The sequence below is a fragment of the Cyphomyrmex costatus genome, unplaced genomic scaffold (assembly GCF_001594065.2).
Source record: "Cyphomyrmex costatus isolate MS0001 unplaced genomic scaffold, Ccosl1.0 scaffold69, whole genome shotgun sequence".
In the NCBI taxonomy this organism is placed as follows: Eukaryota; Metazoa; Arthropoda; class Insecta; order Hymenoptera; family Formicidae; genus Cyphomyrmex; species Cyphomyrmex costatus.
In genome coordinates, this window is record NW_017280255.1 from 2,388,130 (window position 1) to 2,415,868 (window position 27,739).

The 27,739-nt window shown below is 30.7% G+C and overlaps 1 protein-coding gene across 1 annotated transcript; it reads left to right on the forward strand.

Annotated features, from left to right (window-relative positions):
* The first annotated feature begins 11,398 nt into the window (after positions 1-11,398).
* LOC108780236 (sex peptide receptor) lies at positions 11,399-27,132 on the forward strand. Its single transcript, XM_018547872.1, has 2 exons — positions 11,399-12,434; positions 26,921-27,132. The coding sequence occupies exons 1-2, from the start codon at positions 11,399-11,401 to the stop codon at positions 27,130-27,132; spliced, it is 1,248 nt and encodes a 415-aa protein (XP_018403374.1).
* Positions 27,133-27,739: the final 607 nt, after the last annotated feature.

A 27,739-nucleotide genomic window follows, 5' to 3' on the forward strand; every position in this document is an offset into this window, starting at 1 on the left:
AGGCAGTGGAAAGAGAGAGAGAGAGAGAGAGAGAGAGAGAGAGAGAGAGAGAGAGAGAGAGAGAGATGTCAAGTAAATTATTCTCTCTCCGACACTTCCACCTTTTGAAAGAATACACATGAGTTTCATATACAACGTCGCAGTTAAGAAGGATTTTATCTTTATCGTGAGATGAAGACACTTATCCATAAAACAAATGTATTTACATTCAACCGTGGCACGACATATAATATAATGTTTAACTGTTTCGGTTGTATTAAAAATACTATTACACTTTAAGTATCTTGTAACATTTTATAAAATATCTAAAATTTTATTAAATTGTTTGCTTTTTCCTCTTTTTTTTATTAATATGAAAACAAGTAACAAAATATAAAATTAATATCGTTTTCCAAATTGTTAACATAAATTATAACACTGTTTATTTATCGAAGTCTAATGCGCCTGCTATGTTAATTATATTATTAATACTTAGCTGTTGTATTATATTTAACTGCAAGTAATCGAATAAAATAATTTGCATAAATAAAGCGTTCAACACGTGTCTATTATTTATCGTGTTTGTTGTAAATTCATAATTTCTATAACTTTTCATGAATATTGTTTAAATTATAAATCATAAATTAATATAAATTATAAATCGCGTGAATTAATACGCGCCTACATAAAAATGGTGAAAAAATAATATTAAAAAATCTCCAGTGTATCAAATTGTGCTTCCCAAAAAATTTAAACAAACGATCCAAGAGACGGACAAAGGTTCGATAACGATTGTCTGACGAGGGTAATGACTTTTCGCGCACGATCCATTCGTATCTGTCACAACCGGTGGTTGCCTGTCAAACTTCGTATATAACGGCGAATAATTTTAACGAGCTATACAATTCGTCGTGCCGAAACGTCCAATTCGCGATTGTCAACATCCATTTGACGCACTTTTTGATCGATCCTACGCTACTATTTTTAACAACTCACGAAGAGCTCGGATAACCCTGCTTGTTACTAAATTAACGTAACAAGAGCACCCGCTTTTTCACAGGATTAAAATACTGCCTGCTAGCAGAATAATGCAAATCACTCTCGTTCCATGACAATATTTCTCAAAATATTCTGCACTCTCTCATTTGTACGATTAACACATATATTTTTAAAGAAAAACAGAAAGATTAAATGAAAATACCTCTTTCTTGGAAATTATTATTAAAATATAATGTATAAAGTCATAATTAGAAAAAATATTTTATTACAGTTATTATAGTTAATAAATCTAATGTACTATTATATAATTAAATATTATAATAATAAACAACATACGCGCATTCTTATTTTTTTTCAAGTTTTACAAGTCAGCTAATTTTTACGCGCATATGAGTATGAAACTCAACATTAATTTTAATAACAAATTTTTGTTTAGACAAATTTAAAATCATATGAGTATATATTTAAAAATACGTATTTTTATATCTTTTTTTAAAATACAGGTGTTGGAAATAAAATTTTAATATATAGACTTCAATAAGAATACTTCAAAATATACTCTTTAAAACCATATATATATATATAACGTTCATGTTCACCAACTGCACCCTAATTTGTCGACTAGTAAAGCCTCACCCTATTCTCGATAAAAATAACGTTTTACTGAGAAAAGAAGATGAGATCGAGATCTAACTTCTCCATACTCTTAAACATAATATCTCATGAGCATAAATATATGCATTTTAACAAACACTTTATGAATCTAATGTATAAACACACATACACCAATTAATATAAATAATAATAAACAATATCAATATGTACATGTAATATTTTACAGCTCTATACGTCAATTGCCTATTTATTTTTAAAGTTTTATTAACTTTAGTAAAACCAAAAAGAGTTTGTGAAAAACTATTATGTCTAATTAAACTATTTATTATACAAATAAAACTGCTGTATGTTTCAATTTTACACAACGTATGTAAATTCTATGTAATGTAAAAAGTTATATAAAACTATCATATATGTAAAAACATTATATTATATTATATTATATTACATTTGCTTGTCGTCCAATATTACATTTATAAAATCATATTCTTATAGTTCTTATAAAAGAACTGACCCAACTTTAATCTGCCATATCGGGTATTATTACGCGTCAAAACTTAATCCAGAATGTCGACTACAAAGCATGTTAAAGATTTTTATTTATGAATGCGAGCACATGTGGCTTGTCGCGGTTCATAGCCGCAGGATGAATGTAACATAATTTAAGTACTGCATTGCAGATTTGAAGCAATACGGCACGGAATGTATGCGGGAATATGTATGTGTATGCATGCGATGTTACTGACGATGATACGCAATACAAACATTATCCTGTGGCATTGTTACACATAGGGATTTGGGTGTACGCAATGTAATTTGGTAAAGGACGTGTGTCTTGCGTTTGGAATGAGGGCCTGACAATGCGAAGCGATGAGAATAACTATTAATCCTTTGGGATCGGATAAATTCCCAATGGTATTTTGATCGCATTTGGACACGGAACCGAATCCATTTAGTTTATGTGTCCATCACATTCATTCATTAATTGACGTAAACGAGATAGTTATTACTCTCTTTCCTGCGTAATTATACACAGCATTCAATTTTTGCCCTGAAAATTTATGCTTATATGCTTTGCACAATAGAATTTCATAATAATTATTTCAAAAGAAATTTTTTTTGTCAAGTCGTAGTCGTTTAACATTGGAATTATTCTATCATATAAATTGAAGATAATATTTATAAACAAAATCGTTAATAAAAGTACAGTGCGATAAATTAAAAGTTTCAAAGAAAATGCAATTAATTAAAAAATAAAATTAACAAAAAGACTATTTAAAATTTAATTCACAGAAATTATAATATAAACAGGTTTTTATTACTTATAAATTATTTTCTGTTATATTATCTGATGTGTGTTAACTAAATATTGCAATAGCATTACTTTGAAAAGTGCTTCTGCACAGAGAGTCCAAAATAACAAAAAATTTTAACGCTTCATACTTTTGCTAAACAGCATTGATTCACAGAAGTGCATTCATCGTGAAAAAACAAGAAATATCATTTAACTTTAACATACAATTTCAAGATTGCTCCCAGGAAAATTGTTTTTGACAACTTGCGCGGTATTCAATTAAACCCTAATGAAGTATCCCCGTAAAAGCGACAGCGCTGTCATGAATTTCCGGAGTTATTAGCTTGTGGACAACCGTACTTCCGTTTTGTCGAGACATTTTCATTAACAACGTACATCAAAGGCATTTCCAGTCTTTTCACAAGTACTGGCAATGTGCTTAGATGCTGAAAATGTACTTACTATTTGCGCGAACAAACAACAAATATTGTTGCTTGTAACAAATACATTATAAGACATACATTTTAAGTAACTATTGTAACTCTTACTTTCTACTTAAAATGTAGAGAGATGAAAGAAAAGACAAAGTTAAATAATGTTCAGAGAAGTATCCTTTAGCTTGCAAAAAAGAAAAAAGCACTACAAAAATGAATATATGAGAAGAATAATTTTAGTCACTATATCACAGGAAACCAATATTTAAATACATTTTTTTTATTGTGACCAATGCATATATTGTATGTATAATGTATAATACTTCCAAGCAAAGTGTAATGTTTTTATAAAAGTGTGAAACCAACCGCGTAAATACGCGCAGGTCATAAATAAAAAGTATATTCAATTCAAAATATTTTATATCGACGGTTTTTTTAACAATCGGGCAATAAATGGTATTGCCAAACTGTTGTACATGCAAACACAGCATATATTTTTTGTTTTTATTATGTATAAAACAATTTCAACCACCTGCAGTTTATATTATGTGTGAATTTTAATAAAAAATTCTTTCCAGTGTGTTAACTATGAACTACTGTCGTAACCAAGCATAAATTATGCAAGCTTCTTCCTTCATTTCGGTATTACGTAAGCTTTAATTCGCAGCTTAATGCTGTGAGTACGTTTAAACAGAAAATAGCATGAAAATTCATCTCAATGAATTTAGAGATTCCAGCAGCTGCTATTTACATGTTTTGTAATTCTGAATCGATGACCTACGAAGACGTAACATAATTATTTGATATAATGAAATAATCCAATATCTCTGTCTCAGGATATCGATTCGACTCGGAGATCGTTATTTCTTGCGAAACAGAGTACTGTTGTTTCCGTTAAATAAAGTAATATGATCCCACTTGTAATCATTCTCTAGTATACACTACAAAATAATAACAATTAGTAAAAAGAAAGCATTAAAAAAATATGACGTTATAAAATAGCTCCCGTTAAACAAAATACGATTAAGTACAAAACGGCGATAATTTCACTAATACTGTTTATTGGAACACATTGAGCTCTATTATTCACTTTACCGTGCTTCGTAGAAAACAATTGAGAAAAGGTTGTTTCCTCGATATTACTGTCGTCAATCGACCGAGGAGTGAGAATACAATGAAAAAAGAAACAGAAACTGACATTGATCATCTGTGGAAGGGTGACAAGTTTGCAAAGACTAAACACTACTAGCAAAAGGTGGAGACTGACATAATATAGGAATCAACCTAAGAATGTGATTCATATCTCGTCTTTCTCGAATATTGACCTCGTCTTCGAAATATTGTTCAAATCATAATTACGGATAGCCCCCCAAGAATCAGCCTGTAGAACAAAAAATCTGCTATCAAACACTAATGTGCTTGCAAAAAATAAAGAAAACCAAGATTTCTTATTTTCTACTAATTAATAAAATTATACAATATATAGCTAAACAACAAAAAGTTCATGACATTATTATAATAATAATAAAATAAATGTTTAATTATAATTTATTTTGTGCATTAGTATAAGTTTCTATTCTCTATTTCTTTTCAGTTTTATTTTGTTGTACATATATTCGTATATAATTATTATATTATAATTTATTATGCTCATTGATTGAAATACATATAAAGCTTGTAGACTATAATAAATAAAGATTTTAAAAAATGTTATTTATATATATATATAATATCTATATAAATTCTTTTTAATAACACAATTATAAGAAATATTTATTTAATTCCTGATTTTATATTTATTTAAATTAAATTAAATTAGAACATTTTTATCGTACATTTTTTCGGGTTTTATTTTTTGCACAGAATTAATACCTTGTTGATTTAGGATACCTCAAATATATCACTTACGACAGGAAACTTGATACAGAAGATAAATTATGAATTCCCGCATTTTTTTTTCAAGGACGACCAAAAAGTTCAAAGTATATATTATCTGTGTCATGCCAGAAAAATAAGGAAGGTCTAATAGAAATGTATCGGAAATGATTCAATTAACAATTCCATGTCCAATTGACAAATAACAGTTAATCCTATAACTATTCGTCATCACGATTGAGATGTCGAAATCCCGTAGCGAATTTCAAATGTCGCATCGACTAACAGAAAGTCATCGAATATACATTAGTCGAGATCGTTAAATATTTATATATGAACTTTGCCTGATCTTTCTATATCAAGAATACTTTTTGCGAGTACTTTGAATGGAAAAATGTTTCGTACAAAATTGTATAATGCAGATCTAAATATCCTCTGGAAATTCCACGGAATATAAACAAAGTTATAATAAAATATTAAAAATATAATCATGTACTTTACACACACACAAAATACTTTCCAGAAGAATATCTAAACGAAAGAATTATGAGAGATTGTCTAATAGAAAAACTTTTATATTTGTAAATTAAAAATTAGATGTAATTTTAAATTTTATTTACAACGAAAAATTCTTTAGAAAAGTATCGTCTCTTATGTCTAATATGAGTTTCATAATATTGTATTATTGCGCTGTACGTGACAATTTGTTTATACGCTGTACACAAATTTGATTGTTTCATTTTTAAACTTAAAAAATAACTCTAACTTAAAATGATAACTTCTTTCAGAAAATTATATTTTGAACCTTCCTTGTTCTTACATTTTTCTCAGATGTATTTCACAAAGTGCATTATTACATCTCCAACATTTTTCAATTTAATTTGAAGTACATGTATAGAATTTCCGAGAGTTATATTATATATCACAATTAAAAATTGTATACTTATAAATTCGTGTTGTTTTGTTGAAATACGTATTAATAACTGACATTCAATTAGTACTGAGAATAGTTAATAATTTATTTGAGATGTATGACAATAATATACGCAGAAGCTGACGTGTAACGCTAATATTAATACAAACAGAATTCACGCATCGGAAAATAACGATTTCCCTTGGGCATTTAAACCCATTTAAATAATTATTATTGCGCAGAGACTATTTTGTTAAATGTACCATTTGCGGTCAAAGTTATATTCCAGATTTAAGGCTGGCTGTAACAATGTGACACTAATGTTTTCGTGAACAAAACAACATAATATCTCAAGCAGCAAGTTGACGTTATTTTACCGTCAAAATGACGACAAATAATGTCACACTACTGCCTGTGAGATTATAAGACGAAAGGCTATAAGTCTATGGATTTTAATACCAAAGTTTCTTCAAACTGAAAAAAAATCCGCGATTGAAAATAAAATACACTAGAATCACACAATCCGTATCGAGACTTTTAATACGATACCATTAGGAAAAGGTACACTCTCACTCACCCTAATGTAAAACACGCTCTCCGCGCTCAACTCGACGTAATAGCTTTCCAGTGTTAGATGTATAATATGCATGAAGCTGCAGAAAATCTCAAGGAGAAACGGAAACGAAGCAACAAGGTCAAAAAAAGACAAAAAAAAGTAGATAGAAAGAAAAAAAAGATATTCAAACTCTTTAAAATCAATTTATATATACGTATACAAATACTGAAAACATAAAATTAAAATAGTAATCTCTACAGGAAGTAAAAGTTATACATGTTAAAAAAAAAACATCCTTTCTATGTTGAAAAAAATATTTTATCTTTTTTAGAACCTTTTCGGTATAAAAAAAACAGTTTTTTAAATAAAAAAGAAAACTTTGCTATAAAATGGTTGTAAAATGAAATTTATAAAAAATTATATCTCTCGAAGACAATATAAAATTCTGAAATCTATAAAATTAACTTAATCTTCAACATTAAAGAATAATAAGATACGTATATTAAAATTATAATATATTCAATAAAAAGGATAAAAACAGATTCCATGATAAAAAATTACATAAAATTAGCAAATTATATACAATTTATAAAATTGGCAAATTGTATAAAATTTATGAAATTAGCTAATTATATAAAATTTATAAAATTGGCAAAATTATATTAGTTCCTTTTCTCCCCCGTATTTCATAAAGTTAAAGAAGTCTTTCTTTCTTAAACGAGCAATTTTGCGCTGATCACTGCAACCCCCTATCCACTTTAGCCCCTATCGTCCTTTAGAGATTACTATGGAAACGCGTACTAAGGCACTATTGCATTGTGTCTATATATAACGATTGAAATTGAATTCATCGAAATTATACCAATTTCCATGCGAGCCGACTTTGATAAAACGATGATTCAATTAGAAATGCGAAATCCACGTTTTCAATCGAAAACGAATTGTTACGCATAGCTTTCTCTGTGCTTGTTGTAAATTGTAAACCTTAGAGAAGCGACATATGAATATCTTTGGAAGTTTCTGAGGAAACGGAAAGCTCAACACGGCATATATTAACGATGAGAATTAATATCAAGATACTGTTACAAATTGTTTCGCATATGCAAAACGATTCTCACTGTCACACGTGTTAGAAGATATTGCGCGATGCCTGCACTTTACGATGGAGAATAATAAGGAGGAAGATTCATCATGAGTTCCATTAAATATGACCGCAGCATAATCCTACTATAACGCAAAAAAAATTAAAAATTTTAATGGTAGAGAATATGAGATATTATATTGTTTTTCTTTCTTTCTTCTCTTAAACGTTGGAAATCTACAAAGAAATAGTTTAAAAAACAATTATTGTATTATTATGTAAATAATAGTAAATAAATACTCATTTCTTTAATTCTGTTCTAAAAATATGAAAATACTTAAAAAAATTGTAATTATCCAAATTTCTGTTTTTTCTGTATATTTTCACGGTTATCTATACATTTAAAACGTAGCCATTTAATGTCACACATCTAATATGATTTGTGTTTGCATATTAACGTGGGATAGGTATCAGAGAACCTTTAGTATCAAATCTGTGATGACAATACGGAACTGGCATTCATGAAACATTCCTCTATAACCGCAGTATTTTCGTATATGGTATACATACATCATCTCCATGCGTTTAGTTTAGCGCGTCAATTTTCAGGTAAATTACTCGATTAATTGACTCAACATACCAATCAATTGAGCATCTTCACTGAACCGATTGCCCCGATTTACTATAAAGCAAATCCGCATTTGTAGGTGTTAATTACGTTCGCCATTCAAAGACACCGAAGCGCGTACGTGGATTCCATTCGCGAAAGCGCCGTTCTATTAACACGAGACAAACGACGAATGCAGTTGCGAGAAAAAGTAATCCTCGCTGATGCGGAGATTGCATCGCTACGTCAAAGCCGAGTTGGGAATCATACCGTTGCAACCGGAAGCTGATACCGATGGGCGCGCTGATGACAGAAGACAGATCTGAGTAAAAAGTAAGGCACTTTTACGAGCTGAGATGCACTTTAACGAGACTCACAAGCGAAAGGACCGATAAAAGAAAATGCGTAAAAGTAGTAGCTAAGAAGAATAAAAATGAAACATTCTACTCTGATGAGAAATGACTCGGAATCAGGATTTTCTTCCGCTCGGTAACGTATGGCGACATTTTAATGGTTACTACCGTTGACTCAGACTTCTCCGTATTCCCCTCCTCCATCAACGAGATTTAAACTGTTTCCTTTTCTCTATCTCAAGAACCGTTTAGCACCACGATTCAATTGCATATGTATCGCGGTTCTTATATTGTGATTTGGTAAGATTAAAGCAAATCTTTCAAAGTGTGATATTCCGTTTTCTCCTTTCGTTGAAGAAAAATAACACTGAACATAAAAACACAATCAGAAAGAAAATTAGATAAGAGAGTAATAAAAATAAGATTATTTGTACAGCTTCTTCACATAGTATTGTTCGTAATAAATGCAATTCATAAAAAATAACTTTAAAACAAGAAAAATATACGAATGTACAGAATTACATAAATAGAGTTCTTAAATCACAATAATAAATAACCTAATATACAGATCTTTCTCGTATAAATCTACCTAATAGAATTTGAATTAAGATTAAATCTCCATTTGACTTATAAATTGCCGCATCTAAGATTTCTGGATCACTCCTATATAAGAGGACCTAACTAACGCTTTTGTCGCGAAGATGCAAAGGAAATGCTTTGACAGACGAGAAAGGACAATACGGAGGAGAGAGAGAGAGACAGGAAGAAACAGAATGGAAAGGAGGAAGATATATAGAAGGGGACTAGAATGGAGAATTGGACGCAGGCGCAAACGCTACCCCATTCCAGTTACGAAGCGTCGCGACGCCTTTTCGCTTCATTCGACGTCCGGACGTCAACTTATCACATATGTGGGCGTGCGATGCTCCTCTCGCATTTCTATCTAACGTGAAACAGCTGTGTTATTTGCATAAGAATTGTTAACGAAGTAAAAAAAAAAAGTCGCGAAACAATCGGTGCGAGTGTGACAAATATCACGAAGAATTAAAATAATATTAAGAGGAGATAAGCGCGATATAAACGTAAAACGAGCTATCTCAAATTAGCGCTTGAAGTAATTTCAGCCAGCGGGAAAAGCTCATTCCGCGATCAAGAGCTCGTTTAGTGATCGGTTAAGTGTGGGCAGTAATTCGATCTACATGGAGCAAGAGAAGTGAAAATTGAAAACGGAATGTTTGTGCATCTCTTTGTCCGGATTGACGATAATGCTCGTTTCGTGCTCGAACGGTTATTACGCTGTGCGTAGAAAAGTGTTTCTATGGCACTCGAGGATCATTCGCACTACACCAGGGTGCGGCAACTACGGTTAATAACTGAAGCGTCCTTCTTACACGTGTCACCAGCCGTACGTGTCATCGGTCATTCGTATCACATGTCATAGTGATCCCCTGCACACAACACAAGAATTCAATTTACTCAAAAAGTTGCGATCCCTAGAATATGGAAAACTGAACTCCGCGCGGGCGGCATGGCTAATTTTAGGAAAATTAATTAATCATCGTCCTTCCCCTAATTGTTATTCCGTGTTTATTAATTAAAAATACTACTTAATATCGATGTTAAATATTTGAATAACAGAAACCTGTGCTAAGAAATCTATTATCTTTATTGTTGCAAAAAGGAGAAACATAATCTTGACATTTGCCCTGTATTAATTTAGATCTTTTATAACCACTGAAATATAATTCTAAAAAGTGAAATATAATAGTTGAAGTAAACTCACTGCACTCATATTGGACGCTCCACTTGGAAACATCAAATCGTTATACAATAATAATAATAATAATAACAATAACGAAAGTTTTATTACCATTACATTTCAACATTTCATCGTACACCCTTTGTCAGCGTAAAGTTCTCTGTATCAGAACATATATTCGACTATGATCGTTCGAATCAGATCGAGGGAGAGGACCTTCAAACACATAGTAACTTTATCCTTCCCTTCGTATCCGCGCGTGTACGAGCACAAATCGTCTCAAAGTTATCGTGTGATTTCCAGTTCGAAAAATATAGAAAAATTATCACATTCTCTCGATATCGAATCAGTGAACGATTTCTGATCAAACTAGTCAACTGAAATTTTAAAGTGAATCAAAGATGTGATGTATAAGTAGAGGAGGATTCGATTTTCTCGATTATATCTCTCCGAGATGACGAAAACGTTTTTCCGTTTACTATAAAATATTCCAATATCGGTTTGTAAATGTTTTATAATGTAGGAATCATTAAGAATCGGTAGCAATTAACCCTGATAAGTGTTAACCCTGAAACTGTGTGTAATAAATGTCTTCGTTAATCTGGCAGTAATAACATTTACAAAACTTAATTGTGTAATCTTAATTCCATCGTCATTAATATGTGTGAGTTATCATCGTCAATAAGCATCACAATTAATATATCATCATAATTAATATATCATTAGTTATTAATATAATTTCATATGATTAACTCCGAATCATATTACTCCATTTGTGTAACGTTCTTCAATGAAAAAGCATCAAAAAAACTATTCTCATAAACGGTAATGACTCATCCAAAGAGAAATACCAGAAGGCGAGAAAGAAGAGTTCATTGATCCTGCAGTGGTAGTGCACTTTGCTCGTTCGCAGGATCACTTCACTTCGCAAAGATGAATTTCAGCCAGAACTTCACGCCGGCGCCGGAGCCCACGGGATACGAGTGCGGCGCGCGCTTGGAATCCTTTTACAATTGGTATGCTCAGGTGCATGGCTGGGCTAGTCTATTGGTATGCATATTCGGCTCAATCGCCAATGTACTCAATATCGCCGTGCTGACGCGTCGTGAGATGCAATCGCCCACTAACATGATTCTCACCGGCCTCGCCGTGGCCGATCTACTCGTAATGATCGAGTACATTCCTTACGCGATCCATATGTACCTCTATCAACGGCCCCGCAGAGATACCTTCACCTACGGTTGGAGCGTCTTCGTGCTATTTCATTCCAACTTCACACAAGTGTGTCATACGATCTCAATTTGCCTGACGGTGACTCTAGCAGTCTGGAGGTATATTGCAGTAGCATATCCACAGAGAAATCGCGAATGGTGTAGTAACAAGCGCACTTTCCTAATGATTGCCTTCGCTTATGTATCCTGCCCAATACTTTGCATACCACTTTACATCAACACCGAAGTGAGACCGCAAGTAGAAATATTGGATGAACGGGGGATGAGCGTCAATCTAACAAAACTCCAGCAGACGGTCAACAGCACGATCGCATCTCCCGAAGGCACGACTAACACCACGCTGTATTTCGTGAAACTCACCGAGTCTCCAATGAGTAATATTCTTAAGGACATCAACGTTTGGATTTATAGCGTGGTGATCAAACTGATACCATGCGTGGCGTTGACGGGATTGAGTATCAAACTGGTCAGGGTGTTGTTGGAGGCAAAGCAGAGGCGAAAAAAACTCACTACGAAAACCACCGCAATTAAGATGGGCAACGGCAAAGAGCACGCCTGCGAGAAACCCAAGAAAAGAAGGAAGGGCAACGATAAAGAAAGGCAGACTGACAGGACTACAATGATGTTGTTAGCGGTGCTCCTGTTATTCCTCGTCACGGAGATGCCACAGGGCATTTTAGGATTGCTCAGCGTTATACTAGGCCCGAGTTTCTTCAACACATGCTACGTAATGTTGGGTAAGTTCAAAATGTATCAACATAAACCACACATAATTATACTAATTATATAAATACTTAATTGTAGTTGTTTGGGGGAGCTAATGTATATAATTTAACATTTTTCTGAATTTTTCTTTAATTTTTAATCCGATATATGTAAATAAGTGCTCATATTCAACGATTAAGATACTTATTAAGAAGTGTACCTCTTCCTTTACATAATCAATTTTATGATTCAATGAATCATAAAATTGATTATGTAATTTGTACTTATCAGTGGCCTTAAATCGTATATACAGTAATATGTCACATTCGTTATATATTCGTTATGTCACTAGGGTTGAGATTTAATTAATAAATTCTAATGAAATTTAACAGATAGGTAAATATTTGATCTCTACTATTGTGATAATGACGAATGTGCAAGAATTAAATTCTGTATAATATAACGATAATACTATGTTATTACTCATTTTATTTGTCATGTATATTTTAAATATAGCGCGCTCCTCACTTCTATTATTCTCAAGTTCAATAAAATTTTTTATATAATTTAGCTATAAAACAGTTGGAAATAATTTTAATGAGAAATTAAATAATCCGTTGATACATTATTGTATATAATTCTTTTGTATCGCTTTACAATATTATTTTCCTGTAAAAGCTTTAATGACTGCTAACATAATTTACATATAAAATCAATAACCGCCGTTATTCACATTATACGTCTATAGAGATATCATAAAAGAATGTTATTGAATTTTATAATAAATAGTATTAAGTAATGACCTAGCAGAAAAAGCACAATGGTAAAAATTTGAGATAATGAAAATTGAGTCCGTGCAACTCAAAAGCAAAGAAGCGATTCAAATTCAAACCACGAAAACTCGTACGAATCTCAAGTATTTGCAGTCACGAATTTGTCTATAAGATGTCTTGTTTGCCGAAGTACCGTAAATAGAAAAACACACCGTCGCACTCGACATTTACGATAAAACATATAAAACTTCTATCGCAGAAGTTCTTCAAGAGTAAGAGAGCACTACAGAGAGAGAGAGAGAGAGAGAGAGAGAAAGAGAGCGTGAAATATGACAGTCCAATAGATCGTGTAAAGAAGTTTTAATAAGTGCGATCTCCGTCAGAGAAATAACTGCTACGGCAATATTTCACGCGCAGAACGATAAATCATTAATGTTCTTCCGTTAATTGGTATATATTCGAAAATTGACACATGATTGAAAAATAATACTTAAAAACTACAAGATACTAAAATGGATCTGAAATTATTGTAAAATTTCATATCACAATTAACGCAAGATTAAATTTTATTTTGTATATTAGAATAATAAGAAATTTCTCAGAAACGCTATCTTCTATAAGAGAAAAAAGTTCCATCTAAATTATATATAACGATCACTCTGGCGAAAGATCATATGGTTCATAATTGATGTGCTCGATATTACGATGTCTCATGCGTGAAATATGAAATTGAGGCGGAAACACTGTTACGCAGATCAAATTATGCATTTCACGAACATTAAATATGTTTACTTTACGTCACCGGCGTTTTCATCGTCGTCACGTTTAATCTGCATTTTACATCATCATATATTATACGTTGCTCTGATATTGTTACGAGATGTGAGCGGTTGAAAGCATAGCGAATACTTTTAAAACGGTATATTAATATATTATGTCAATTACTACTTATTATTATAATTGTACTTTTACAACAACGCATTATTTCATCATACATTATATTACATTATTTTCATACAAGTTTACAATATATTTTAAAATTCTTGTCAATAAATTAGTAGGATGCAATCACGATTATTTATTTATTATGCTAAAAATGATTGAAATAATCATTTATTTTATATAAAAAGATAGAAAAGTTTACGTATAATGACGTCATTACATTCATAATACAACAAATTGCACACAATAAAATATTTTAAAAAATCAATATTTCTCTTTTTATCATATACGACTACAGTCATATCATAAATATATTGTTGAGGGCAGAGTGTCGTACGAATGTTGTGTACAACAAATCTTCCCTATATGATCCAAATGTGACATAATAAGGTCTTTTTGCCCTGTCGGAATATTGGATCCGGAAAAAGCACCAAACACTGGTTGCTAGATGTCGAAACTTCGCAAATATTTTATGTTATATAAAATTCCGTCCTGAACCTCTTAAAACTCGGATTCTTCGTCGATATGTTATCGTACATCAAATCAATCCGTCAAACTATTTTAAGAAAAATAGAAGAAAAATATTTCTTTCATATTCTAAAGAAAACTACAGGTACCTGAATATAACTCATTTTCTTATTTCATTGCATTATTCTCTTTTGATTTCACGATCTAATTATCAAGAGAACGTATAATTTTATAAAATAATTTAAATATTTTTATAAATTAAAGATATATATACATATATTATATATATATATATCTTTGTATATATACATCTCAGTGATACTCATTGTCAGTATGATTTAAAGCCTTGCGCGGTTCTCATGAATATCTTAAGGATTACGAACTTTCTTTTTTTTTCTGAGTTGGTAAAAAATAAATTGGATATCTGCGGTAGAACGTAAATCATATTGGACAAAACGTCAGATGAAAATATAAATCTTTATTAATTTTATCAAAGATATATTTTATAATTAACCGTAAAATCATTATTTTTATAAATCATAATTATTTATATAAAAAATATTGTTTTTTACAAAATATTAGCACTCAAAATAAAAAAATCATCCAAATAATTTCGTCAAATGTCCATACTTTATAGGAAGAATTAATTGTACATTTAAAATATACACGAAAATCTAAAAATATATAAGTTAGGACTTTAGAACTTCAAATTTTCAACTATCCAAAATTTGAAAGATTTTAAAATACATATTTGAAATAGAAAAATTGGAAAATGTAAAATTTCAGATTTCCAAATATTTAAATATCAAAAAGAGTTTTGAACGTATCTCACAGTTGTGAATCCTGCAAACGACAGGCGATTTTACACATTTCCAGTTAGATTTATCTCTTCTGTTTTTGATATGCAACTAGTAGTATATAGTATAGTCTCCGCGTTTGTGTTCTATCTTCGATTGGCGTATTCTAATTAACACGTGTACCTTCACCGATGTTGTAATCATGTACAAATGTAATCTTCTTGTATAAAGCAAAGGCCAACAAGCATCGTCTGTGTGTGTGTGTGTACAATACGTCAATACACGCACCAACGCTATTCATCCCTCAATTTAACCGCGGGGTTCCATGCAAAATACGAGCTCTACTTTTTATACGCCGAAGGTGTGTTACATGTGTGTTATTACAAAGTATAGTAATGATAAGATATCAAAATAAAAGATCTCAAACCTTTTCAAACTGTAATTTATTTTTTATCAACGATTATTGTGTGATTTATGATTAATTGCAAGCTAATTAAATACGCATCTCGTTTAAAACCATTAAGTTTTTCTATGCAAGAAAAGATAAAGAACAAGTAATTAAATTGACCAGTTCGTTTTTCTTTCATTATCCTTACATAAAGGATCGAAAGTTATATGTAACCATTTCTACATAAAACAATCAAATTAAACTTTTATACCCGGAAGCGGCGCAAGTAAGTTTACTGAAACTAATTCCACGGTGGTCTGTTTGAATGTGCTGAGTTCACTATCTGGTGAAAGAAAATATATTTCATTTGCCAGTTCATTAGCAAATGAAATATATTTTCTTTCGTTATGATACACACAGCATCAGATTCCTACGTATTTGAATTTTGATACGTAGTTCAATATGAAATATGAGAAAAGTTGACATGAAAATTTCATATCACGTATTACAACATGTATTACCATTGTATTGTAATTTTTATGAATCTTTTCTTGTAGAAGTGGCATTTCTACACATGCGTGTAGATCGATGTTTTATCCGACACATTTGTGGTGAAGATAAAAAAGGATTACTCTCTAAGACGAAAAGCTTGATATGAAGAAGCTATTTGTCAAAAAAATGACTCTCACACAAACGACTTTGAGAGAGAATGTGATAGTAATGCGATCAAAATGGAAATCTTCTACAAAATATTAATTTTTATTTACTTTGCTTATCCAACATGTACCGATTCTATCTAGCAATGATTTAGTAGAAAATATTAATAAAAATTCCGTGAGAGAGAGTTAACTTTTTGACATTTATACGTGATACACAGTGTCTGTAATGTCACCTAATAAATGTCACTTGTATGACATTATGACGTGTACCTACGATAGTGACTTGTAATATAATTTCCATTGCGTTTGTAGAGCATTTGCTACTGTTAACTTTCTCGCACTCATAACGATCGGACGCGTGAACCATTTCACAGCAGTTCATACTGAATGATACTTCATTTTTATTAAACATAACGGGCAATTCGTGTTTTGCCATTGAAGGTACAACGCAAGTTTTTAACTCCCCTGACAATACTTTGCATCAACAAAGCACATAATTTAAAAACAACAAATGCTACTGCGCTTGGAAAAACAAATGGGAATGGCTTCTCCATCGATTCTATTATGCTAAATACTAAATAACGGCGGATAATATATCATCCTTCTTATGCAATTTCTATTAAAATTACGAAAGTTCGATTAACGTGGATAGTAATAATGTAAGATTGAAAAAACAGAAAAATAGATATATAAAGTTCTCTTGGTAAACTTATAATATTCAAATTTTTCCAGACCATCTGGTATCTCCGATATCATATCTATAACAAAGTCTCGCAAAAACACAAAAATAACAATTTCCGAATATAGAATTTATGATTTGATCCGGTGATCTACACAGAGAGAGAGAGAGAGAGAGAGAGAGAGAGAGAGAGAGAGAATAAAATTTTAATTTAAAACTTTATATATTTTTTATGTTAAAATATTCTTCCTTTCTTCCCGAACAAAAAGTATTGGACTACAGGACATGCTCCGTCTTATATACAGAAGAAATTTTTCATAGAAATACAAAGATAATAAATTGCAATATTATTTTAATAAGGTAGCAAATTACCGAATATAACGTAACAGATGCAAATGATTATTGTTAGATAATGTTCTTTTTATTAGATCTACGCATGATCTCGGTAATGAGTATACGAAAAGTGCATAATTTGACGCGGCGTGATACGATCAACATAAAAGTTAGACACTAACGAGGAAGTTACTGATTCCGCAATAACTCCGAGTGACATAAACGCGACATCACGTCGCGTATTATCTCAGCACGCTACTGGGAATAACGAGTACGACGTACCATGAAGGATGGACACAAAAGAGAGAGTATGGCTCATGAATAATAACTGTTTCTTCACCCTATATTCATCAATAATGAATAACTAACAAAATTATATGAACAAGTCATGCTGACGGTTTGCTACATGATGCAATCATTTTCATGCTGCGAATATAAAAATATTTGTTTGCATACATTTCTATATATATAGTGTATGTAATACATATATATGTAATACATATCATTTATATACAATATATGCCTTATATACTGCATATTTAAAACCATCGATATATAATTAGTCTTTAATGCGTACAATAATTTCATTATTTTAATTCATTTTGGGCATATCCCCCCTCTCTCTGTTTTCTCTTTCACAATCTTTTAATAGAAAAAATAAACTAATTTATAATATATACTAAAATTATTATAGAATCATAGTCGAATATATTATTTTCAAATATATCAAACAATTTCATTGTTAAAGTAGATAAGTGAAGTGCTTGGATTCCAAAAAATGCGTTTGTGTAATATTTACTATTGTTAACTTTCTTACAAATTTTATCTTTATATTTATTATATTATAGTTATATTTTTTAATAACACTTATAGAATTAAATTTTTACATTATTTATATCCTTATGAAAGAGGAATATAAAAATAATGAACTTTAAAACTTTTAGACACAACTTTTTATTTTCTTTTTTCAAAACAAAATCTTTAAGATAACTATGCATGAGGTACTGTGATAATCTCTTTACTTTACTCAAAAGTAATCTGTAACGACATATTTAATGCAAATATAAAAATAATTGCGTGACAGAGCTGGTAAACGTTTTACTAACGATTATAAACTTAAGTGAATGCTGATTCATCAATGTTACAAGATAGTATTCAATATAATGATACAAACACGAACTTTTCATTCATTTATCTTGCGAAATAATTTTGAACTACATTCACTGTTGTGCAATACACAATCTCAATTAATGAAACTGTTCATAGCAGAAGTTAATTATAAGAGAAGTTCGTTCAAGAAGTACACGATTCTGTGAATTCGTTCTTGGAGTTTTGCAGACGGTAAGCAGTGTAAGATTAATCAAAGTGGTATATACGTTGTGTATGTAATAGTACGATGTGTCTTACTGAATTCTGTATAAGACCTCGAAACTTTGTGGAAGACCAGTAAATAAAAGATTGATGTTAAAAAACGACAGATATAAAAACGATGATATAAAAAAAACCTTAACTTTATCTCTCTCTCTCATATACAATGTTTTATATAGAATACTAAATTACATCATAATGTGATGATTTAAAGATAGATTGTTTTATAGAAAATATAATAAAAGCTAGTAAACTTTTCATCGCCAAACTTCTATTTTCAACTATCTCTCTATTTTCATTTGGTCTATTAGATTTATAATATTAATAAGTAACTATTTCCACACTCCTCGCGATAGTTGCCAAATCGAAGATTGCCATGATCAAATAAGATTGTTTTTCAAGAAAATATGATTTTAAATTTACTAAAAAATAATCTTTTGACATCAAGTATTTAATGAAATAGTGCATCCAATTTTAATATAACGATTACAAGCTAACATGTTGACGTTTTCATCTAAAAAGTAATTTTAAACAATCTCTTATACGGCATATTTATTTTATGCATTTTTATTTATTTTAAAAATGAATAAACGTAATCGGATTACATGGGATATTGCGAAAATGGAGCCTACTGGTTTTACATATACGTTATCTCTGTTTAACTAAAAGTTAAGCTACATTACAAAAACGCTTTATAATGGAAAATGGTGCAAATGTAGGTTTAATAGCGTCACCATTAATGAGGCCAAAAATACTACCAAAAACCAGAAAACATATGTCGTAACTGATGGAATTTATGATATAATTACGTATAAATATATAGCGACATACAGTATCTCATTTTTAGCTAGATATTTAACTAATCCTTCAGAAATTAAGTGTAAAATGTTACTCCAAAATTGTTAATTCAGAAGAAACCTTTCTATTGCAAATATTACATATGTACATAGTGTATACATATATGTATAACTCTATATGCAACTATCATATATAATAAATTTTAAACACAAAATTAAAACCAAATATTTTTAATTAAAATTAAAAGCAAATACCTTTAAAAAAGTACTCACGAAAATTTAATATTACTGTATAAAAATGTTATCTCAAGGTCTATATTGATAAAAATATATTAATTTTCAATAAATATCTGAATCTCCTGCAATTAAAATCATAAAAACGTAGTTCTTGTATTGTATTATCATTTTTGCTTAAAAGTAAAAATAATAAACATTTTCAAATTCATTAATCATATACACATAAATAGGCTTAAACAATTAAAATTTGTACTATTTATAAAAATTTCTGTGCTTATTAAGAAGATCGTATAAAAAACACTAAGTCTACTCTTTTACTTCTTATATTTTCTTCATTTTTAATATCTTAATAACATTGAATCAAAATTTTACAAAATCTATCTAAAGTTAATTCTAAAAAAAATATATACGTGTGTGTATATATTATATATGTATATATAATATTTTATAGTCTAATCTATATATAATTCAATCGCTTTCAACATGACTTCAATTTGCATCTAATCATTTTCAATCAAAATCCACATATTTTTCCGAGAAAAAAAAACTGCAAATTGTCAAAGCATATGTAGACAAAAGGAATAACATAGTTCTGAAAATCCCACACTCATATACACAAAATAATATAAACTTTCCACTTTGTACATTCATAATTACATTTTATACCAACTATTATCTAAACTATTTCTCATCGACCTCATATGCACATTTAAAATTACTAAAACTTTAATAAAACATATTAAATATCAAACATTGTTCTCGAAATTTATGATTTAATAATTATCATAAAAGTAATTCTAACTTTTTCAGCCACGCTCAATTTCAAGTCTTTCAAAATATTTAATTTGACATTTTTTAAACAAATTTTCAACAAATTCTTTTCTTACTGAAAAAAAGAAATTTATTGAGCTCTTAACAAAATATGAATCACCTGTAACATATATACTTTATAGTATTTTGTATATGTCCTATAAAATCGCACATATTCGCAAAGAGATTTGACATTGTTAAGCTTTTAAAAAAACACGAATCTCTCATTGTGATGTTTTTCTACAATAATCAATAAACGGTAAATTTACTTTTTAAAACTCTTCACAGATACTAATTTAAATAGTATTTTTTATGCTTTTTTATATTTATTTTCTCTAAATCATTGAATTGTTTGCAAGTATATAGACACATTTCTTATAATTACTGAACCATGAATTAAGAAAATAATATTTGATATTTTAAATTATATCACGATATTTCATGAAAATTTATCAATACATTCACAAGACGAGTAAAAAAAGATTTAAAAAAGCTCTCTGCTACTGAATTAGCATTTTTCGCACATTTATATTGCCTTGAAGATTATGCTTGTGAAAAGGCAGAAAATTCAAAGCAAAATGTGCGAATACATAGTATAGAAACGTCTAACAGACGGCTTTGCGAATCCAACTATAATGAGGCACAAACGCGTCGGACTTTACGCTCGACATTTCGCATTTGCACAGTTATCGAGTCATCGGAATTGGATCTAAGGTAACCAGATGTACAGACAAAAACGATGGAACGAAGGAGAGAATGAGCAATTTATCTTTCCAGTGATTCGGTTGATTGGAATCAGAAGAGGGTCTTTTTCTGATCACAAGAAGAGTGCCTCGATAGATTTAACGCGATGAAGATCGCGTATAGAACTATTGCTAAGGATTCTGTTGGCGGTCTTTGTTCTTGCGATTCTACTACACTGATTGAGGATCACTCGCGCTTGCTGAACGTCTCACAAATCCCATTGAAGAGGGAGAAGACTCATGTTCGTTGTCTTTTTCTCTACAAGAACAAGAACAATCCTATGAAATTGTAAGAACGTCAGAACTTGATGAAGACGAAGAACACGTCATAGAACGACGTGGTAATTTCCCCGAAAGTGGTACGTCATTCTATTAAGAGCTCACAAAGCTATAATTAATTACATAAAAAAGAATCGTCGTCATTTTTTTTTTATTTCAACCAATTATAAAAACATTTTCCTCTATTATTTGAAATGCTAAATTGAATGATACGACAAACTCGGCAAAAGCTACACAGCGTCATATTCTGGAAAATGTCGTACGATCTCATTAAGACGTTACGGAATAAGCTAATTACATTTCTGCTGCTGTTTAACAATTCATTATTAGATAACCTTTATTAAATTGTTCTCCTCTGATGAATTTCAATTGAAAGATTGAATTTTGTAATAATAAAGCAAATGATTTATAAAGATGAGATATTTATAATAATATACTTATTTTTTCTAACAGAAGGGCGTAAAGTAAAAATATATTTTATAAATTAAATTGTAAAATAAATTTTTACTAATAATCATAAAATATAAACATGCTCAATAATTAAATTAATCTCTAATTAATAATAACAGCCTTTATGCATATTTCAAAATATTCGCTTATAATCTTTTATCGTGACTATTTTGCAGAATATACTTTATATCTACATGATTTATGCTGGTGTACTGTTAAAATGCATACAAAATAAAACATCCAGCTTAAACGAGCAATGGACATAATCCATAAAAGTAGTAAATGTTTGCATTTACAGATCACGAATATGACAAATCCCGCACATTTCTATTATCTTTCTTATTATAAAATCTGAGTAATACGAATAAATGCCAAATAAAGCGTTAGAAATTCTTATCTTGCTTCCATTACGTTTAAAAGCTATTTTATGTCTATGGTCTGAATATCATCAAAATACTCGATAAGAGATTTAGAAACACTTGGCTATTTCGATATAAAAGACTACCTTGAGTTCCAGCAAACATATATCTATATTGGCAAGTACTCAACAAGAATATCGCCCCGTCCTATTTTCTTCTATTTTCACACTTCTGAAAACAACGGCGATGTTACCGACTCTTGCTATGAGAATCCTCCAGGGTATTTACTTAACGTTCGATACTGAGATGCACCGTACTTATCACGCGGCACCAAAATGGAACGGTCAGGACAATGACAAAGGATACAGGTATTGCAAGTGAGGTCTTATTTGACGTGCACTCGCATTAAACTTGCTTCTATCGTATTCCCTTGTGGTTCTCGTTATACTGCAATAACAAGGGCTTTTTGTAAAGTAAACACTGATGTTGCGTCGAATCGTGTGTATAATGTAGAATAGCAAATACGGTTAGATTGTGCCATCGTGTAATCACAAAATTAAACGTAACGCGAAAGAAAAGAGAGAAAAATAATTGCCCTAATCATCATTTTTATCCCAAAAATAGTATTTTACATATTATACTGTATGTTTATCATATTATTATATTTAATGATCTCCAAATCCAATTTAATAAAAAAAAATCTATCATTAAAGAATGATGCAAAATTAAAACATAATTTTTTAACACAATTAGATATATGTATATTTGAAATTGCAGTAAAAAATTGTATACGTTTATGCATGTAACATTTGATATTTGATATATAAAATTTCACGTAAAATTTTACGCCAGTAATCTCATATCGAACATGGTACTTCGACGTCCACCCTATTCAAAGTACGGTATCGCAAAAGTTCCCTATTATTTTCCCCGACAACCGTAAAACGGTGCGTTAAACGTCGCGTAAAACGTGGACCTGAAGGAAACGGCGCACAATTCGCTGGAAGTGTTTGCAACTTGCGATCGCGTTGAAATACACTCGGGTTAGCCGCGACGGAAGGGCAATTTACGCAAACATCATCGTCACACGTCGGTCCGTAGAGCAAAAGAGATCGAATCATCGAAAAACAACATATTCGCATTCTTGCCGCGCAGCACGACAAAAGTTCTGACACGAATAGATTTTTTCGCTTAGTAAAACAAATATTCGATTTGTCAAGCAACGTTATGTAAAACGGCTGTTGTGTACCGTACACAAAGATCAAAAGACTTTACATGGTACACGAGCGACTTCAGCGCCGTTGCAAAAATTAGATTGCACATCTGTAGTATTATTGATTTGATGACAGAGGACAAAGCTCTGATTTATTTTATAAACATACGTAGCATTATGTGCAACAGAAGAAAAATTCACACAATTTTTCTTTAACTCTAGAATCTAGAATAATATATTTTTTCTTGTAATATTAGATTACTATTAAGATAAAATAAAAGTTATTTTCTCTGCAAACTTTGCAAAAGTAGATAAAGTATAATAATTCATTTTCTAAATTTCATAATAAGAAAAAATATACATATACAAACACACATAAGAATTAAAAGATAAATACTTGGATAAATACAAAAATATAAAAGCGTATATGTGTGTGTGCGTGGGTGTGTACGTTCGATATATAACTCGAATATTCTATAATTAACAAATAAAAGATTATTGGTGCTATTAAAAAGTTGTTAGTTCTAGAAATAACAGTAACATTAGATTATCCGCTCAAAGTATTAAATGTTCATTCTTTATTAGGACAAATTTAATATACATTTTCACGTTAGCTAAAATGCAAAAGCTCGAGTATATATAGTACACATTAATTATCTATTAAAAAATGAATAGATCACATATGAAACGTACAAATGCTCTTATGAAAAGCGTATTATTTCCAGCTAAAATCCGATTAAATATTATCAATAAACAGAGATCGAAGAGAACTTTGTCATAATATAAATGTATAATCTACTTCAAAATCAATTATTTCTTTTAACTTATACGATCATATAACGATGTTAAGTCAATTACCCATATTTAATGTTAAGTCAAATGCTCATTTAAAAGCGACAGATTTCATACACACTTATATAATAAAAAAATAAATCATATTTTAAGTTGAGCCGCTAAAATCTCCGTCAGGACTTGGGGATCAAGATTTGACAAGTGTTATGACTTTAACAAGTGTTATGAATATCATGATATGTTTTAAATGTGTAACGTTCGCGATAAAATATATATTATTATAAAAAACACAAATTATAAAAATTTATATAATGTTAAAATTTTACAGTAAAAAAATATTTGAATAAAATATTGAACTCAATAAAATATTGCAAAATACCTAACAATTTATGGTAACAGTACTGTTATTTAACAGAACTATGCGATGTGTTTGAAATTTATGTATTTCATCGTTCTTCCAGCGGAAGAATTCAAAATGGCATGCGGAGACTTCCATTCAATCTCGGAAGTGTATCGAGAATGTATTTACTGAAGTGCATGTTTTCTCGTATATGTAAAGTGTTATAAAATTCATCGTTTTATTTTCGATATTCCTATATGTCACGATCTCTCATCCCGCGAAAAGTTCATATCCGATTACCCTTACAGAAAAATTAAAAGTTATATCTTCTAATTGTTTTCGTGCCACGCGTATGAATTATTCCAAGAAAAAAAGAGAGAATGGAGATCTTATTAAAATAAGAAGAAAAAAGAGGATAGAGAGCAAATAAGGATAAGAAAGTACCAAAATACATAAAGAAAAAAAGAATACATTTCTGCAAGCCTTCATGTGCAAAATTGTAAAAAGATTTTAGTAAAGCCCGGATAAACTTTGACATCGACATCGTTAAGCCTTTCAAAATTCAATGCATATAGACATTGTATGACTATACACATTTGGAATTCACGGTTGCCAGGTCCACTGTCTAATTGGAACTCGAAGACTGATGGCTAGAGATTCGCTATTTCGACTGGAGAATGGTCAGTTGCTTTCCAAAAAGATTGCTTTATAAAAGAACGCACAGGATTTCATTGGCGCATTACGACTATTGTTGCATACTTTCTCTTTTTATAATTAAACCAACAAAATGCGAACTCAATTACAGACATTTTCTTCTATTATTACAACATAAAATACAAACATAATCACACTTTTTTATTACTAAAACAAATATTCTTTTACGATATTACTTTTAAAAAAAAAAATAACTTAATATTGTATAGAACGCTAGATAGTAAAATTAGTGAATATCCCCGCGAGCGAAAAACCGGAGATTTTTCCCATCAGCCGGAGAACCGGAGATTGATCCTGAAAACTGAAGTCTCCGGTCAAAAACTGGAGACCTGGCAACCGTGGTTGAGATAAAAGAAGAGAAATTCTCAAAAGATTCAGACTTTAACCTAATCCACTTTCGATTGTTTAATAAGCAAGACATAGGAACCGTTATCACAGTTTTTTTTATTAATAATTTAAAAAAAAATTGCATGTTTTTTGAAATGTTATGTTATAATATACATTTTGTTATGTGTTATAATGTACTGTTACAAGAAAATTAAGTTTTGGTATCGAATTAAAAAATCGATTTTTTTCTTCATTCGTGAGCAAACGATGAGCAAACGAATGCATGAAGAAAAAAATTAATTTTTTAATTCGATACCAAAAACTTAATTTTCTTGTATCTTGTGAACTAAGGGTGAGCAAACGAAAATTCCAACTGAGCATTCGTGAGCAAACGATGAGCAAACAAATGCATGAAGAAAAAAATCGTTTTTTTAATATTGGGGGGCTAGTGTGAAGTTGGCCCCCCAAAACATAATGTTCATATATCTTTTGAACTAATTAAGGGTGAGCAAACGAAAATTTCAACTGAGCATTCGTGAGCAAACGATGAGCAAACAAATGCATAAAGAAAAAAATCGATTTTTTAATATTGGGGGGGCCAGCTTCACACGGGCCATGTATTAATTGATTATAAGTATTATAAACATTTAGACAATCAACCTTGTACGACAATAGGCCCCAGTCTTCCCTATATTTTGAAAATATTTTTTAAGGACATTTTTTAAAGAAAAAGTTTTTCAAGAATGTTCATCAACACTCTGATTTGCATTTAATTCGCTACTCTATAACCTAAGCTAAATCTCAAAACAGTTGGTTACTCGGTAAACGGCAGATCATTAAAAGAACGTCTTAATTTCCAGGTCGCTAAAAATTTTTCTTTTAGAATTTTTCTCTTCTTTATCAACAAGAAACTTACGTACCAAATTCCAGAAGCAAACTTCTCAAAAATTTATTCAAGAATTCAAAGAGTTGATGGAAAAGTTCTCGAAGCTAAATCATTCTCTGCAATTTTGAACTGCTACTAATCAAGTTTGTTTCTTTTCTCGACAGGTGACGTGATAGACATTCTGACACTTATAAACTCGGCCATCAACTTCATCCTGTATTGCACCATGAGTCGACAATTCCGCACAACCTTCAATCAGCTGTTCTGCAAGCGATGGCAATTAATCGGCAGGTGGATGGCAGTGCCGCATCAACCGATGGAGAACAACGGGCATACCGGGACCAATCACACGGTGACCCAGGTCACTCAGGTCTAGCGTCGAAGAAATCGACGGACCTTTTGCTATCCGGTATAAAGAGCTCACTGATTAACTTCCTTTTAGACACGTGTATTACAAATCCACAAGAATAGAAAGAGGATATTTCCTCCGTGATTCTCTATCAGCCGACATGACGGCAAGTAAAGAGAGGTGAAATTTATTTGCTCGCTACTGCCATCGGTCTTAATTGCATCGTCGTTGCGAACTTTACAACGCCCGGGGCGTCTTCAAGCGCCGGCTTCGCCATTCAGGACATACGACATAGATGTGTAACAAATATTTGTTCAAGTTAGTTGGCAAGTCGTTATTTTTTTTTTTTTTTCAAAATATTTCTTTTCCATTTTGCATGTTACTTATAACGCGTCCGACTACTGTCGCGAATTGATATGATACGCACAATTATATTTAAAATAAACATTGTGATAGATATGCAAAGAAGCTTATGTACGAACTTCGTTAGAGTCTGTCATTAGTAATTTTATAATGCCATCGTACCTCCATACTTTAGATATTTTTATTTAAAAAATTATCAATTTTCCAGTAATGACAGTATATAGTAGTAATTTTAAATTTATTATGTGAATAGTAATAATTATTTAACAAA